The sequence below is a fragment of the Haliotis rufescens genome, unplaced genomic scaffold (assembly GCF_023055435.1).
Source record: "Haliotis rufescens isolate VD_foot unplaced genomic scaffold, xgHalRufe1.0.p SCAF_20, whole genome shotgun sequence".
NCBI lineage: Eukaryota > Metazoa > Mollusca > Gastropoda > Lepetellida > Haliotidae > Haliotis > Haliotis rufescens.
Window position 1 is genome coordinate 22129021 of NW_025963891.1, and position 18930 is coordinate 22147950.

At 38.7% G+C, this 18930-nt stretch overlaps 1 protein-coding gene across 1 annotated transcript in view; it reads right to left on the reverse strand.

Annotated features, from left to right (window-relative positions):
• Positions 1 to 18930, reverse strand: part of LOC124137973 (voltage-dependent T-type calcium channel subunit alpha-1I-like) — a 175233-nt gene that overhangs the window by 61537 nt on the left and 94766 nt on the right. The window contains exons 4-8 of the mRNA XM_048400970.1: positions 9390 to 9487; positions 6256 to 6424; positions 4685 to 4964; positions 3368 to 3460; positions 1834 to 2629 (exon numbers count right to left, since the gene is read on the reverse strand). Of these exons, the coding sequence (XP_048256927.1) occupies positions 1834 to 2629; positions 3368 to 3460; positions 4685 to 4964; positions 6256 to 6424; positions 9390 to 9487 (1436 nt within the window). The remainder of the gene's footprint in view (positions 1 to 1833; positions 2630 to 3367; positions 3461 to 4684; positions 4965 to 6255; positions 6425 to 9389; positions 9488 to 18930) is intronic.

Sequence of the window (18930 nt, forward strand, 5' to 3'; positions counted from 1 at the left end):
AACAAAAAGCAGTGTAGGAAAAGATACAGTGCTCCCAATTCATGAAATTAAAAACTAAAGAATCAATTGAATTGATAATTTGAAATTGGACTTTCCAAAGTGATACAAACAGTATTAAAGAAGTTAATTCTAATGTGACTGAAATTACAAAAAAGACAAAAGAATTCACAATTCAAGGGAGCACGGTAAATGTCTAGAAAATACAGATTGAACTATGAATATACATCAAAACTACTTCTAAAACTAATGTCCACTAACAAAGAGAGTGACATGTATCAACCAATCCACAAATGGTAAAAAAGAAACAATTTGGAAAAAATGATTTGAAAGAAACATAAATGTTGTCTATGATTTCTGGTAAACCTGAAAAGTGGGGTTATATGTTTCTCATCTGTGGTAAAAGCAGGATAAAAGACAAAAATGTGAATGACATGAACTGAGACTGTGTTTAAAAAAAATTAGGTAAAATTCAATTCAATTGTCATAATACCTAAAACTATATTCGTGATCTAGGAAATGCATATATATGTGTCATTATAAAAGAAATCTCTAATGGATATATGAGAAAGCAGCAGACAGACAGCCATGTTGATGCCATACCCCAATAAATATAGAGAAACCAGTCTATCCAGGCATATATACTAGGAACAGCACACTGGGTTTTGGAGAGAAAATGTCCCCCATCCCTCATATCATCATTGAGTTTTCTCTTAGTTGATGATGCTACTGTGGTTTAGGTAAATTTAATCTATCTTTTAATGTGTGGCAATGGATTTCTTCACAAAATATATTACAGGTTAATTGTATCATCATGTTAATTTTTATCTTAAGTTGATGTTGAACAAAAAGAAAATATTTTATCCTTGTGATAAAACTCCAGAACCCAGTGGTACCGTTTTTGAAATTTACCTGTTGTGTCACAGTGACCTGTCAATCACTTATGTATACTTGTGCAGCAACTCAGTGCTTGTGTGTATATCACATACAATGACCTTCCAAAGACCGACAGTGAGATAATACATCCACGTGTCTGACAAGTTTCACATGAACTCGGGTCAATTATTGTTGATAGGTATGATCAGGAAAGACATAAAAAACATCTTCCTTATTCTGATTATTATGAAATAATATTATTATATTGTCATTATGAAATATGATACGTCTTTGGAAAACCTTTGCACTGCAGAACAGACACTAACTTCAGAGTTTGTCTTAGAAAATTATTTGAGAGCATAACAATGGTTTAATTTGGCGACAATGTAGAAATTAACAATTACACTTATGAGGAATAGGAGATAAAATGCTTAGCTCGTTTAATCTTAAAATGTGAAGAATACATATTCGTTAACATACTTAGAAAGCTATTGTTATATACGCCTCCATCACTTAAAAAAATGTTGTTTCTGTATATGGAAAGCACTAGAACAAATAAATATGAAATGAATCCTTATACATCATACATATATGAAGTCAATGTCTGCTCCAAATATTACTAAAAGAAATGGGAAATGTAGAACTGTTTCTGACCAAGATTTTCTACTAACTACCGAAATCAACTATTTCATAGCTACATATGACCATGTTTCTTCACATGACATATAGAAATTCTGAAGAAATTCTAAAGCACAAACACTAATATTTTGGGAAAATTTCTATATTCAACATTCTAAGACCTGAACATTCCAAAACAGTTCCAAATCTAAAATGAGATAATGCTAATTCCATGCAGTATCTAAAATCTGCTTTGCAAAAATTTCAATGGATTTCCACAAACTTCCATTTCTTTCTGTGTGGTCATGTGATGTGGCTGGAGCAGGAGGGGAGATAACTCACCTTTATCTACTAGCGATTGGAGTTTATTGGTATCAGTGTCGACATTCAGCAGTAAATTTGAGGCGGCAAGGGCAGCGTTCTTTGCGCCATGCGCAGCGAGAACCTCAGGGAGAGAGGGCATATTTTTGGCACTACCCATAGCCCCGCAATTAAAGGATGAGGTTCGACTCAAAGAGTAATTTGCAGTGAGATGGTTGGGCGAGGGTAGGGGTTTGAACAACGTCGGTGTCAAAGCCTCTGCTGCATACGGCAATGTGTTTAAGGATTCCGAAGAAGGATTAAGACTATTGTTGTTACTCGGTAACATTAAGAAGTTTGGTCGTCTTGGCGATGATATAGGATCCACATCCGAAGCCTCAGGACTGGCGCGCGGAGCTTGTGCACTATCCAAAGAAGCGGCCCGAGACGGGAAGATATCCGGTGTCACAATGTTCAAGTGGTGGTGATGATGATGTTGATGATGAGGTTGATGTAAATACACTGTTTGAATACCTTTCTTCCTGTTTTTCTTCTTTCGTAAAGATATAGCTTTTTCTGGGTTAACTTTTCGCTGCCTTTTGCCTCTATGTCTAAAATAATATCGTATAAGTTTCCGTTTTGCTCTCCTGGCGTAATGCACAAGAAGTTTCAAGAGCTCCGAGTAACAGCCTCCTGGCTCGGAGTTGCTTGCTATAGTACTTGAAGACTGGTAACGCTTTCTCTCCTGAAGCATTCGCTCAGTCTCTCGTTTCTTAGTTTCAGAAAATTGAGTTGCTATGACAACTAAACACAGGTTGATCATAAAAAATGAGCCAATCTGGAATAAAAATAGAAGATGATATATTAAAGAAAGTCATAAATGTAATCCATAATATCAAAATCACAATAGTAGTATTTCTGTACATCGGAATAGTAGGCAATGGCAAGAACAAGCAAAACAATATTGAATTTCAGCAACTATCTATGCCTACAATTGGAAATCTTTGCCCACAAATTGAAATCCCAACTATCTTTGCCTACAATGGGAAATCCCAACTATCTAGGCCTACAATTGGAAATCCCAACTATCTAGGCGTACAATTGGAAATCCAAATGATCTAGGCCTACAATTGGAAATCCCAACTATCTAGGCCTACAATTGGAAATCCCAACGATCTAGGCGTACAATTGGAAATCCCAGCTATCTCGGCCTACAATTGGAAATCCCAACTATCTAGGCCGACAATTGGAAACCTATCAGCTAGAAAGGTTATTCATCTGATTGTTTCAAAAGGGATGACCTTGATTGAAGTGCATAATATTTCACAAAATATTTACCCCAGTGAGTGAGGTGGATAACCCAGCAGGGGCATGGTGCTGACAAACCAAACATCATAATCAGAGCAAATTTGAGTTTGAACCCAAGATTCGGTGAGCATGGTAAAACTAAGGGGGTGGTATTTAGACCAACCAACCCCCTCCCATCAACCAACTGGCTTTTCAGGCCAGTCATGGCTTTGACCAGATGTCATCACTGAAGGAAGACACTTTTGAACATTCCAAATGCCACACTTACCACAATGAGAGCAACGAAGTAGGTCCAGTCCCAGAAGGAATGAGCATCTTGAACATAGTACATAATATTCACCCAGCTTTCTAAACTTATCACCTGAAACATACAATACGCACACACTTGAAACATACAGTGAACACATAGGAGAGGGGACTTGAAGCAATTATAGAGTGTCATGAGAAATTATCAGGTGGTGTCATGAACAATTATGAGGGTGTCATGAGAAATTATTAGGGGCTGTCATGAACAATTACCAGGGGCGTCATGAACAAATATCTGGGGTGTCGTGAACAATTAATTATCAGGTGGTGTCATGAACAATTATTAGGGTGTCATGAGAAATTATTAGGGGTATCATATGAAATTATTAGGGGCTGTCATGAACAATTATCAGGGGTGTCATGAACAATTATCTGGGGTGTCGTGAACAATTAATTATCTGGGGTGTCATGAAAATTATCAGGGATGTCATGAACAATTATCAGGGGTGTCATGAACAATTACCAGGGGTGTCATGAACAATTATCAGGGGTGTCATGAACCATAATAAGGGGTATCACAGGTAGATGTTAGGGCACAGGCATTTAGATAGTACCAACAGCAGTGCACTTCCAGAGACAAGAGACCCTTTAAAATGTTAATAAATTTGTAAAACTGACACATAACCTGATGTTTCATGCAAAAACACCGGAAATTAAGTGTCGTAATACATAACATATCATAACTAAAGTATCATGCTATGTATTCTCAAATGGAGTAGGTCATCACGACACCCTCAGCAAATTATGTCACAAAAATAATAACGAAGTAATAATGAAGAAAACCTGATTCACTCTTAGCAGTTAGCACAGAAAAACTATATGCTGCCCTTAATATATTGCACTACATTTCAATGGTGAATACTTATTGCAGCATTTATCAGGTGGCAAGTCCTACTGACTGACAGCTGAATATCTGCACTCAATTAAATTATAAACAGTTTAGATACAAAAGATAGGCCAGTCAGCCATATTCTGCATGAAATAGGTGAGTAAGTGAGTATGGTTTTACGCCGCTTTTAGCAATATTCCAGCAATATCACGGCGGGGGACACCAGAAATGGGCTTCACACATTGTACCCATGTCGGGAATCGAACCCGGGTCTTCGGCGTGACGAGCTAACGCTTTAACCACTAGGCTACCCGACCGCCCCGCATGAAATAGGGAAAATGAAAGATTTCATAAACATTATGTCAGTCTATCTTGTGTTTTACATTGCTACATGATGCATTTATGAAAAAGAAAAACTTTGTCTTCACCATCCTCTTTGTATTGTCTCACCTGAAAAATAGCTACCCATGCTAATCCTATATTGTCAAACGATATAGCTCCCCGGAATGGATTCCTGTCTCCAGGCTGACATGTCGAATAATACTGATTCCAATTGACGCAGGACTCTGATGTGGGAGTGTTATTGCTGTATTCCTTGGCACTACCGTTGCACTTAAATCCTTCAAATTCAAATGGAGGTATGTTGCCACATGTCCGCATCCCTGACATCCCCTCCTGACTACAGATGTAATCCCCCTTCTTAGGCTGGTAAAACCAAGGCAGATTATGTCTGAAATGGAGTAGAAAACATACGGACTAATTACGATTTAACATCTCAGCGAGCGAGTAATGGGTCTTACTCTGCTTTGATGTTTCTTTGTCTGGTGTTAACACCACAATCATGGTGTCCTGGAAAAATCAGATCTGGACCAGACAAACATGTGCTTGATATTATGATCACTAGCAGGGTACAATGGCATGTAAATCAGCACAGTCACCTCGCCTGATGACCTGATCCAGGTAGAGCCTCTCAACGATAAAGGAATGTTACGTCATATCACTTCAACTGACCAATCAGGATTGATAACCATATGCACATGTACAAATATCAAAGAGATATTATGCTCAATATTTCTTTACAACCAATATTCATTCTCAATGTCTGGGGAGTTATGACAGTTTCAGCATAAGGAAAGCTTCGTTTACCAAGACCCTGGCAAACAATTGTCTAATTGCATGGTCAATGAAATATATAATCAGGGTACTGTCACACACAATCAGCCATGGCACACACTGTGACCATGTGTCCTAACTTTGGAGGCTTCTTATAGAAAAGCATGAGGTACAGGGGACCCGTCATCAGCTGATGTAGCATATGTACTGCTTGTCAATATGTTTCTTCCAAATCCTCATTTACTTATGCAGGGTGTTATCTAGAATTCCAAACTTGGCAGACAAACTGGAGAATTTGTTTAATTTTGATTTAAGTACAGAAATGTTTATAGTTCATTTTTTAAGACTGCATTCAATGACATTAATTTAAAACTAATAACTAAGCATCTGTTAAGTTTATGCGAATACTATACCACAACTATTTGTTTGTTTGTTTGTTTGTTGTTTAGCGCCGCACTCAGCAATATTCCAGCTATATGACGGCAGTCTGTAAATAATCAAGTCTGGACCAGACAATCCAGTGATTGACATCATGAACATCAATCCACACAATTGGGATCCCATTAGTGCTTTTTACGACAAGCATAGTCACCTCTTACGTCAAGCATAGTCGCCTCTTACGACAAGCATAGTCGCCTTTACGTCAAGCATTGGTTGCTGAAGACCTATTCTACCCCGGATTTTCACGGTATACTACTAATAATAATAGTCCATTTGTGTGGCACTTTTCCATGCTGACATCATGTTCAAAGCCGATATACAACCCATGCTGCCTAAGAGGCACATTACCATCTCATCCTACTGGATACCCTCTCAAGGCCATTTCACAATTGTGACACTCATGAGATGAGAGTTTTGAAATAAAAGATTAAAAAATAAAATGACAAAATAACCAGTGATATACTTACACATATGAAATATTTTCCCCAATATCTAAAAAACATCTGTTTCGTAGAACCCCTGCCCATAACTGTACACCGATGATCCCGAATATAAAAAAGACGAAGAAACACAACAAGAGAACATTCCCCAGCATGGGGAGGGTGTCGAGGAGGAGCATCACCAGGATACGCATGCCTGAAACAGAAAGAAGGGAGTGAGTCATTGGGGTTTGATGCCACTTTAAATACAATTTCAGTTATAAAATGTCTTATCAGCAAAATATGCCAGGGAAGCCATAAGAAACATAGGTCCAAGGTGTTATCACATTGGTGATCACAATCAGGTTGAATGTTGGATTCAAACCCTCAAACAACAGACCCCAGCAATATTCCACCTATATGATGAAAGCCTGTAAATAATTGAGTCTGACCTAGATAATGCACTGACTGATATTACAAGCAACGATCCAGACATTGGCATGTGTTGACATGTAATTAACCAAGTCACCAAGCCTGACCACCCGATGTATTTACTGCTCTTACTACCAGCAGGGGGCATGGTTGGCCCAGTCGCTGTGCAGAGTTGCATCCCTTGGACACGCCAGAAACCAATGATTGTGGGTTCGAATCCCGGTTCGCCCAGATTAGGTTTCTAGGTTTGTCAGCACCATACCTGTGCTCGTGGGTTTCACTGAAGTGGTAAACGTCTGAGACCTGCATCACTTCGGGCTTTCCTCCCACATTAAGCTGACATGGTGTGATATAACTGGAATACTGTTAAAACCGGCGTTAAACCCAACTCACTCACTCACTTACTACCAGCAAAGGTTTCTGGGCACCAATTCTAACGGGGTGACCCGAGCCAGTACTGAGAGAAACAACCAGTAAATAACAGGGAGTTATGGACAACTGGGCCACTGATGCTCCCAATGGTTATATCAAATCAAGCAGCTGGATCAGAGGTCACAGTTGTATAGCTGTTTGACTGTATATACTGTTTGAGAGAATGTTTTTTAGCAGTGAGCAGGGATTCGAACCCATAATCATAGGTTTCTGGAATGCCCAAGGGCTGCAACTCTGAACAGTGAACTGTGGCACCTTAGACGACGGCCAACCATGACTCCTTGCACACTGTAACCATCATACCTCATATTTAGTTACCTGTTGCCAAGGCATTCTGAACTTTGTTTATTGTTTAATGACATATAATATTCCAGCAAAATTCCAGCAGCCTGTAAATATTCAATCCAGTGATTGATAATATGAGCAACGATCCATACATAGGGTACGATGACACACCATCAACCAGGTCACCAAGCCTGACCACCCAATCCATGAAGTTGCATCTTACAAACAACATAGATGGCTAGGGAGCAATTCCAGCATGGAATCCCCACAAGGCATACCAGTATTCTGAAGAATTTGTATGCCACAATGACATTATTCTAAAATGTGTGTGGTCAATACAGATATGGTGTTGCTACAAGTACATATTTGAAAGCTAAATATCATTTTGTGGTCCTACGTGTGTCAGGTATTTCCAATAAAGGTAGGTTTGATAGTTCCTGCCACCTTGCATAGGGCGAGCATTGCTCACAACCTGGTTTAAATTTACCATAAACTTATTATTTTTCATAATAATTGCCCGGTGGTCAATAACCCTTCAACAGTGACTGACTATGACAAATAGTTTTCTGTTGACTGTCGCCTCTCCAAATATTATGTAAAAGGGAGTATCACGTCTGAGCAATACATTTAGTAGTGGCTGGCAACTCTCAATAGCCTTTTATACAATGTCTTGAATCTCTTCAAGATTCAATGCTGGCTGTCATCCTTAACATCATTGGCTGACATCTCTCACAAACTGGTTCATTAGTAACTTGCATCTCTCACAAACTGGTTCAACATTGACTTGCATCTCTCGCCAACTGGTTCATTAGTAGCTTGCATTTTCCATAAACTGGTTCAACATTGATTTGCATCTTCTACAAACTGGATCAATAGTGACTTGCTTTTTCCACAAACTGGTTCAACACTGACTTGCATCTTCCACTAACTGGATCAATAGTGACTTGCATCTTTCACAAACTGGTTCAACATTGACTTGCATCTTCCACAAACTGGTTCAACATTGACTTGCATCTTTCACAAGCTGGTTCATTAGTAGCTTGCATCTTCCACAAACTGGTTCAACATTGACTTGCATCTTCAAGAGTGACTTGCACCTCTCACTCACTGGTGTAAGAATTGCTGATATTATCTAGTGCTGAATAGTGATAGCCATGTGTCAGTTGTCATAAGGGTTATATGTATCCGTCTAACAGTCTGACACAAGTGAACAGGTAGTGATGGATACTGCACCCTCACCAGGCAAACAAACGTAACGCTGGCTTGTCGAAATACAATGCCAGATTGCTGTGCTTAAATTCAGATGTAAATCTGCAGGTTTAACAGGAGTGCCCGAGGGAACAGAGAGTATTTGCATTTTTTGTGTGTGCATTAATTAAAACAAACTGTTAAGCACATTGTAACATTACTTCTTCTTCTTGTTGCTCAATTCTTTCAATGTCCCTTTTCACAAACATTGTCTCATGCATTGATCCATGATTGGATGGAGATATTCAGGAGATTTCACATTGGTGTTCTCCATCCCTGTCAGTAATTGAAGCACAGTAAAATATTCCTGCTTCTCCCACTGATGTCCAATAGAGGCTGATGTGGACATCCCTGTAGCTCCACACTATCTGACAGCAAGTCCCTGGCTGAACAGGGGGCTGAACAGGGGCTTCAACTTGATGGAGAGATATTGTTTAAACTCAGACCCATAGGAGGAGGATCCAATGTAGCACCCAGGTGCCTAGGTATAATTTGGCAGGCTTTTGGTTTCAAAAAGGTAAGCATATATATATATATCCAGCCATATCCATACCACTAGTCTGTCTCCCAGACCCAAGAGAATAAATTAAGAAAGGAATCCAACTCAAGTCTAGAATGATATGGCAAGTCTAGATTGCCTCGCTCCTGAAAATAAGCATTGTTCTGGGCTCCATTTGGAATTCATTCAATATTTTTTAGATATATATTTTAAGATGACTATTTCTGGTACTAAAAGTTAGTCTACTGTACCATCATCATCATCATCATCATCATCATCTACTCACTGGGTATTCTGTTGATGGCCCTCAATGGACGAAGCACACGGATTGTTCTTATTGCAGATATGCTGAGGTTTTCTGTATCTATGCCATACTCCACAGCTCTGAAATAGACGATGTGTTTCATCAGTGGTATGAAATATACATGCTATCCACATTGTATTGTTGACACCTCTGTCATCAGATTCCTGTGAAACAAACATGTCAGTGTTATGTCCTCTACAGAATGGAATAGAAATGGAAGAATTAACTAGCATGTATCAATAAACATTGGATAAAAGTTTATCTAAGCTGGTTTACAAATGGAAGACGCAACAAAGGTTTGCTATAATTGATGTCCTGTATGTACTTGCAGCAACTTATTACCATTTCATAAAGCTACTTTCAAAGGTATTTGACTGTTTTAGATAAAAGATCTTAGACTGTCATAACATGAAACACCTACATAACACACTGTCTTAAAATTTGCATGGTTTGAAAGTTTTAAGTGAGAGGAAATGAATTTAACATATACATATTTTTAACTAAAATGCTTTGACCACAAAAACTACATATTCATTTAATTGCTTTCTTAACAAATACAAATACCTCTGTTACAGCAGTTACCTCCCTTACACCATTATCTGCAAAATTAACTTCAAATCACCTTCTTAAACATTTGCAAACATTGTGAAATATTTCAAACAAACACTCATGACAGTCAGCAATCGGCATGTTTTGCCCATCAACCCTCTGACCCAATAGTTAAACACTCTGACCCAATAGTTAAACCCTCTGACCCTATAATTAAACCTTCTGACCCTGTACATTAAGAAAACACTGACCATGATCTTTCCCTGAGCAATTGAGAAGAGTTACCTATAAATTACATACCCTTTCCTACATCTGTCTTCTCCAACAACACCTGAAAATCTTGTGTACTGGTGTTGAACACCCTTGACCAACATATCTCAGATTGAGAAATGGAAGGTAAGGGTGTTACCTTCCATCCTCCAACCTTGCATTAAACATCCTTTGTCAAGAAGCCTGACAAAGCCATGAACCCCTGTCTCAGTGAACACCCTCTCTCACAAGCCCTGACTCAGTGAACGCCCTCTCTAACAAGCCCTGTCTCAGTGAACGCCCTCTCTCAAAAGCCCTGACTCAGTGAACGCCCTCTCTAAATTGCCCTGTCTCAGTGAACGCCCTCTCTCACAAGCCCTGACTCAGTGAACACCTTCTCCCACAAGCCCTGACTCAGTGAAAACCCTCTCTCATAAGCCCTGACTCAGTGAACGCCCTCTCTCACAAGCCCTGACTTAGTGGTGAACACCTTGTCCCACAAGCCCTGACTCAGTGAACACCCTCTCTCACAAGCCCTGACTCAGTGAACACCCTCTCTCACAAGTCCTGACTTAGTGGTGAACACCTTGTCCCACAAGCCCTGACTCAGTGAACACCCTCTCTCATAAGCCCTGACTCAGTGAACACCTTCTCTCACAAGCCCTGACTCAGTGAACACCCTCTCCCACAAGCCCTGACTCAGTGAATGCCCTCTCTCACAAGCCCTGACTCAGTGAACGCCCTCTCTCACAAGCCCTGACTCAGTGAACACCTTGTCCCACAAGCCCTGACTCAGTGAACGCCCTCTCTCACAAGCCCTGACTCAGTGAACGCCCTCTCTCACAAACCCTGACTCAGTGGTGAACACCTTGTCCCACAAACCCTGACTCAGTGAACACCCTCTCTCATAAGCCCTGACTCAGTGAACACCCTCTCTCACAAACCCTGACCCAATGAACACCTCCCACAAGCCCTGACTCAGTGATTACCACTTTGTTACCACAACTTCTGATCCAAATGTGAACACCCTCTCCCTCGATTTCCTACCCTGGGTTGAACACCCTCTCATACACAACCCCTGACCTTGGGATGAACACATTTTGACACAAACCCAAACACCAACCCCAAACCATTTAAAGCATTCCAAAACAACCCTTTTCAATATCTGCAGCAGTTGCAGTGCCTTCTATTTCAGTACCTTCAAGGAATTACAATCATTTCTAAACATACTGAACAAATCTGGCCTGAAATCAAGATTTCTAATAATTACTCTGAATTACTGTGTCTGAAAATAACCAGCAAATGTGTACAAGATAATGACATGCACTTTATCGATGACATGAGAGAGCACACAAAAAACAAATCTGTAATTGTAAAACTAAACGGCCTTGTGCTCATTTGATGAGTTTGGCAATTCCCTCTAAACAGTCGATTACTCAGAAAATAAACACAGTTTGAACTTTGTGCCGCGATGGCATTCACCTATCATTCCTGATTTAACCAGCAGCAAAATGCCACAGGAATTTAATGACAAACACGTTAACACCTTGCTATTGAATCAGCTGAAGATCAACAGGCGATAATACTCCTGTGAAGAATGCATGCACCAAGTTGCATCTCTCATATTGGAACACAGTGAAAATCCACACTAAATTCAGTTGTGTGATTGTTAATTTTCTGTTACTAGGCAACAGACATCATGCAAAGCGCATGCAAAGCATTGTCAAGGCAACAGGGGACTGGTCATTCAAATTCAACATGATTCTGTCAATCACATCATGCAGAGAGTAGATGGCATAATGGTTTTATAGCAATGGCATAATCACAATAAGCCTTGTTCTCAATGGAACTATGATTGTCTCTTGTAAATGCGTCATCAAATGTTAATTCCTCCTATCATCAAAGTTCACAAATGGTAGACACTGAAATCAACTCAATATGCCCATCCCCTAACATACTTTAGCACAATTTAATAGCAGATTAAACTTCGCATCATGAATAGAAAACATTTTGGTAAGAAACCACATGAAACATTGCGTTCATCACACAAGACATATATTGAATATCATTTCATGATGTTTAAGTCTCAGGATCTCCTCTTCAAGAAATCACCCATACCAATATGGTTGCCAGTCAATACATGCCCTATTTTCCCCAGTTACATTTGTGTAATACTACTTTCTCAATGACTGATTAAAACGCCCATCTTATGAACCTGTATTGATTAATATGTTCAAATATTGACTGTACTTAGAATAAAAGGAAATACTAGGAAATATTATTTCTGAAAACCTGTTTGAAAAATATCTCCTGAAACTGTTTCATTACAAACCAATAAAAGCATATTTACGCAATCCTCCGAGTATATGTGAAGGATACCTTATCTGGTTCAAGCTCTGTAGGATTGATTTTGTCTGTGGAAAGTTTTTATTCAAATGTCGGTCTATTGAACATCAATGGAGCAGGTCTTTGTTAGACCTTAATTATGCATCATTCCATTGTGAAGTAAATCATGACTTTAAACCACCTTCGTCCAGAAGGATCTTATGTAGCAAGCATTATTCAATTACAATTAAAGATTTGCAATTAACTTTCCGGTTGCTTGAAGGGAAGGAAAAAACTACATGTGTATAACATCACACTTTGTAATGCCATTCAAACATTCATAAACATTGATCAGGATGCAGAGAGGGAAATTAGAAATGATGCAGTTGCAGACAGTTGTGTATATGGGTGGGAACTGGTTGGATAGCGAGCTGCAGAACATATTGAACACTGAGACCTGGATGGGCACTGCATGGCAACAGTTTGGAGGCTTTGGATGTAGGAGGGGTTCAGTCCAGATTGGGGTTATGAAGCTCATTAATTTATTGCAATTGGATTGAGCTGGGCCATGCAGAATAAAATAACACCTTCTTCACCCACGAAGTTTTGGGAAGGCTTGAATCTGATTTGTTGAAAGAGGTTTCAAATCTCAATAACATGACTCTAATACATGCATTGTGGAAAGGCACTTTCTCAAACCTGTATGACAGACAGTATCAAATAGTGATATTCTATGACTGCTTGTGATCACTCATGAACAATCAATGTTTGAGTAGATATTTGTTTGAAAGACCATAATAAATGATTCTTTACTAAAGCTGGCATCCAACTAAAGGCCTCAGACTTGACAACTTCATTTCTATATTTGCTACCATCAAAGAATTGAAATTAGTTCTGTCATGGTAGAATAGGATAAACATACTTTGTAAACGGAAGTAAGGTTGACAGAACGATCACTCAAAGGTTGACAACCTTTACATCTCAAGTAGGTGGAATATAGGTAGATGAAACTTTACATGTCGACAGAAAATTATGTCAGAGGTCAACATGACATTGCATCAAATGTAGATGACCTAGCATCAAATGTACACAGAAAAAAATTCAAATGATTAAAGAAAACTTAACTTCAGGAGTCAAGATAACATTACATCAAAAGTAGATGAACATAGCGTCAAATGTAGAGAGAACAAAATGTCAAATGATTAAGGAACGCTTAACTTCACAAGTAAAGATAACAAAAGTAGGTTGAACATAGCATCAAATGTAGAGGACAAAATTTGAAAGGATGAAAGAAAACATAACTTCATAAGTCAATAGAACACTGAATCAGAGGTTGACAGAACACAGTGTCAGAGGTCAACAGAGGATAACATTGTGGGTTGATGGAAAAAAATAATCAGAGTAGGTGGAAAATACATCCAGGATTGACAGACAATACATCTGAAGTAGAATGAACATTAACTCCAATTAAGAAGGAACATTAACTCCAAGGTAGAATGAACATTAACTCCAAGGTAGAATGAACATTAACTCTAAGGTAGAAGGAACATTAACTCCAAGGTAGAAGGAACATTAACTCCAAGGTAGAAGGAACATTAACTCCAAGGTAGAAGGAACATTAACTCCAAGGTAGAATGAACATTAACTCCAAGGTAGAATGAACATTAACTCTAAGGTAGAAGGAACATTAACTCTAAGGTAAAAGGAACATTAACTCCAAGGTAGAAGGAACATTAACTCCAATTAAGAAGGAACATTAACTCCAAGGTAGAAGGAACATTAACTCTAAGGTAGAAGGAACATTAACTCTAAGGTAAAAGGAACATTAACTCCAAGGTAGAAGGAACATTAACTCTAAGGTAGAAGGAACATTAACTCCAAGGTAGAAGGAACATTAACTCCAAGGTAGAAAGAACATTAACTCCAAGGTAGAAGGAACATTGACTCCAAGGTAGAAGGAACATTAACTCTAAGGTAGAAGGAACATTGTATCAGAAATAGACAGAACAGTACACCTGAGTGGAATGAATGTTGTTTTGTGTTGCAGATGGCAATATTTCTGTTGTATCATGGTGACCTGTAAATAATGAAGACTGGTCCAACCAAACCAGTGGTTGATAACATGAACAAAGTTCCATGCCATTGGAGTCATACACAGAGAGCCAGTAACCACTCTTTCCTCATTAGGTAGGCCCGAATACGAGCCCTTACACAGGGGAGAGACAGACAGAACATAATTTTCCTGCGGTAGTTATGTCCAAGGTAGACATAACATCAAATCCGATGTTGACATAACATTACATCTGAGAGGAGGACGAGTTAATGAATGTTGTTTTGTGCCAAGACAGCAATATTTCAGCTATATCATATCACCTGGAAATGACCAAGACTGGGAAAACCAAACCAGGGGTTGATAACACAAACATGATCCTATTTTGAGGCATAGTCATACACAACCAGCCAGGTCACACACTGTAACCTCCCTATCCTCATCACAGGGCTCCTACTATGACAGACACTGAGGTAATGGGACCCAATCTGTAAGGGAATCCCCAACAGGAACAGGTACACAGAGCATGATTTTCCTGAGGTAAATAGAACATATTGAGTAAATGTGAGTATGGTTTTACGCCGCATTTAGCAATATTCCAGCAATATCATGGCGGGGGACACCAGAAATGGGCTTCACACATTGTACCCATGTCGGGAATCAAACCTGGGTCTTCAGAGTGACGGGCGAACGCTTTAACCACTGGGCTACCCGACTGCCCCAAATAGAACATAAGGCTACATGAATACAGAGCATTAAATCAGAGGCAGACAGATAACTAAAATTGAGGACTACTTTTCGCCAACTATTCACCCATTCATGCACTTTTAGATACAATACCCAATTTCTTTCACTTTGATCAAAGGACAATGTTGCATGTCACTCTTAGTTTGCTTCCAAAACATAAAAAAACAAAAGCTCACATTTTGAAACATGCATCAACCAAGTCAGCGAGCATGACCATCCGATCCCATTAGTCGCCTCTTTAGACAAGCATAGTCATCTTGCATAGTTGCCTTTTACGGTAAGCATGGGTTGCTGAAGACCTATTTTACCCCAGATCTTTACATGTCTCAATTCATGTAACGGCAATGGAAGATTAACTGTTTCACTCAAGATAACATTCTGTACATTTTGTTAGAGAAACTTTTACAGTCTGGTTGAACTTTAGAAAGAAATGGAAAATCAAGCAATTCAGTGAGTATGATTTTCAATCACACCAGAATTGACTAAGCAGACAATGAGACTGAGACAGTGTTGAGATATCCTGTGTCATCTCTAACACACTCATTAATACTTGCAATCTATGTCTTAAAAAATGAACAAACACAGACAGTTCCTCATGTAAATGATAAAAGCTGTACTATTATATTGTTGAGGATATGTCATACACCCTGTCGTTTCATGCCATGGCATATACACAAAAAGGGACCACAGACCTGTATAAATGCATTCTGTGTTAGTTTGATTTTTTTTAAGATTGAAATTTCAAGACGGTAAGAAAATGAAGCTGAAGAGATTAAGTAAAATATCTGATTTGAATAAGATTGTGATACTGTGTCTGTTGGTTATAAAAGGAGTCTGTAACAGAATACATACCAGGGTAACGAGCCATGTATAGTTTCACTATCTATGGTGCAACTGCATTGGTTCAAATTGTGGATTTTTAACTCTATCATTGCAGTGGACAAATTAACTCACCTTCTGAGGTATGGTATGACTGTTAACATTGAAGTTTCATGGTTAGCTTACAAAAAACAAAAGACAGCATCATTATTATTTCTGTTTCCCAGAGAACGGCCTCCACACATCATGCTCAAGTGGGGAAATTAACCCAGGCCTCAAATAACCACCGCCCTACACAAGCTCAGAATGATGGTGCACATCTATCACCATGAGCGTGGAATAAAAATAAACCTGTTTCACGTTATGGTGTATCTCATTAATATGCCGTGATGAACAGCTTTAACAAAAAACATCCAACAGAAGCACTTGGCTATGTCAGTCTAAACGATAAAGGAACATTAAGTTCTTGCCATGGGTGCCTAAGTTAATGAAATTCACTTTTTTTGCCCTAGTCTGGATAAGTATATTGTTTAATGCCGCACTCGGCAATTTTCCATCTATATGACAGCCACACTCAGCAATATTTCTTCGCTATGACTGTGGCCTGTAAATAATCAAATCTGGACCAAACAATCCATTGACTGATATTGTCACAATCTCATTAAAATCAGACCTCAGTTCTCGCTACCGCTAAAAGAAGATCTGAGGACATCCCATTTTGGGTCATGTCAGAATGTTCTTTTGTTCAGGTTTCAAATTTGTAATCGAGAAATTGTCAAAATATGTTTCGAAGCGTAGTTGCCAATTTGAAATTAGTGCCGTAAAGCACGAGAAAGCTGCCTTCTGATTGGTCATTCCTTGGGTCGGTCAAAGTTCGCGAAAGGTCGGTCTGACGTGACCCGTTATGGGATGTCCTCAGATCTTTGTTTAGCGGTAGCGAGAACTAAGATCTGATTTTAATGAGATTGATATTGTCAGCAACTGATCCATTCCGTTGGGGTAAGGTGACATGCTATCAACAAAGTCATTGAACCTGACAACCAGTTCCACTCAGTCTCCTCTTCAAACTTGCATAGGTTAACAGGAACCTGTTCTAACCTGGAATCTCTACAAGGTAGGTTCTTGAAGTCCAATCCCACCAGGATAGCAAATATACATGAAGCCTCACATATATCTCAAATGAACACTCCAATGCACGAGGAAGTAGTGCCATGGCACTGTAGCTCACTCGTGCCACCCCAAAAACAATCTATGTAGGCCAACCATCTTTGAGGTAAGGAATGGTAAATATTCCGTAAAAATGGACAAAATTTGACATTCATAAAACTTATATTAAAACCTGATTTTTAACCATAGTTAAATGTTGCTTGCCTTGAAGAAAATTCTTCAAACAGCATGTTCCCTATGTTCACAGGATATTGTTTATTTGTTTGTTTGTTGTTAAACGCTGCGCTGCACTGCACTGCACAAATATTCTTTTCTTGATAATATTTCTATCTTTTGTCTAGCCCATATGACAATAATAACGTATGTAGTGGGGAAATATTCCTATCTTTTGCTTAGTCCATACGACAATGCTAACATCTGTGGTGGGGAAATATTCCTATCTTTTGTCTAGCCCATATGGACATGAAAACAAAAAAATATGTTGAAAATAAAAGCAAGAAATTGACATCATTCCATGTTGCCTGAAATATGCAAAAGGAATACCTTGCTGTAGAAAATATATTTTGGAAAAAGAAATACCCATAACCATACAACCCGAAAGTGAGCAGAAAGAGAGTGAACCACAACTATGTGCAAATCAAGAGTTGTTTCAAATTAAACTCAGTGACAAAACTCAGTAAGAAATAAAACCTCATTGATTTATTACTTTATATTTTGATAAACTTTCAATATTTACCATATTTCAGTCTTCGCCAATCTCCAAGGTGAACCATTAGCAATTTACACATTTTTTGTTTTTTAACTTAATATTAACATAAAATTATGTTATTTTCCGCATGAATGCACCTGCAAGCAAGTATTACTTAACACTTAATAGCTGACCTTGCCAATTTAACATGAAACAAACAAGTCAAAGGCCAAAGTTCACATTAATAGGTACAGGAATTCCCATAAATTCTTAAACAGTCATTAAGATAATAATTTCATCATCACTTGCACCAGGTTCGTTGATGCAGCTGCTTTCTCAAGCACTGTAGTCTTCATGGGTGCAGTGTTTACTGGGTGCAAAGTGCTAATTTGCATCTTCGTCGCCTGGGGATCTATTCTGGCTTAATGAGACGATAAAAATTGTCATTATGTATAAAGCTCTTTAAAGTTTTAAAATTAGCTCCTAGAATACGTTGTACAGACTATTCATATCATTAAACCTACATGTGTTCATTTTGTTTTTTGTTTCACAACCTTCAAACATGCTACATAACATATCCCCAAGTACAAAAGACTTGAAGCATCCTGTTTTGCCATTGAGGTAGAATATGGCACCATAAAGCTCAGGGACTTACTTGTGAAAAGAAATGGCTTCAGCAGGCCCAACAGAACAGCTTGTCACTGAGTTTGGGGGATCACTGAATTTATTGTTCTAAGAATTATAGAGTTAATCCTGATATTCCAAGAACTTTCAAATATTGGTATTCTAAACAGTACTGCCTTTTATATTCTGAAAGTTTTGTTATTGATGCTACATCCTACTTATGTCAGAGATTTCAATTAGACATTGAAATGAAATTGACAAGAAATAAGTGAAGAGAAGGACTAAAAACATTGCTATCTAGTTTT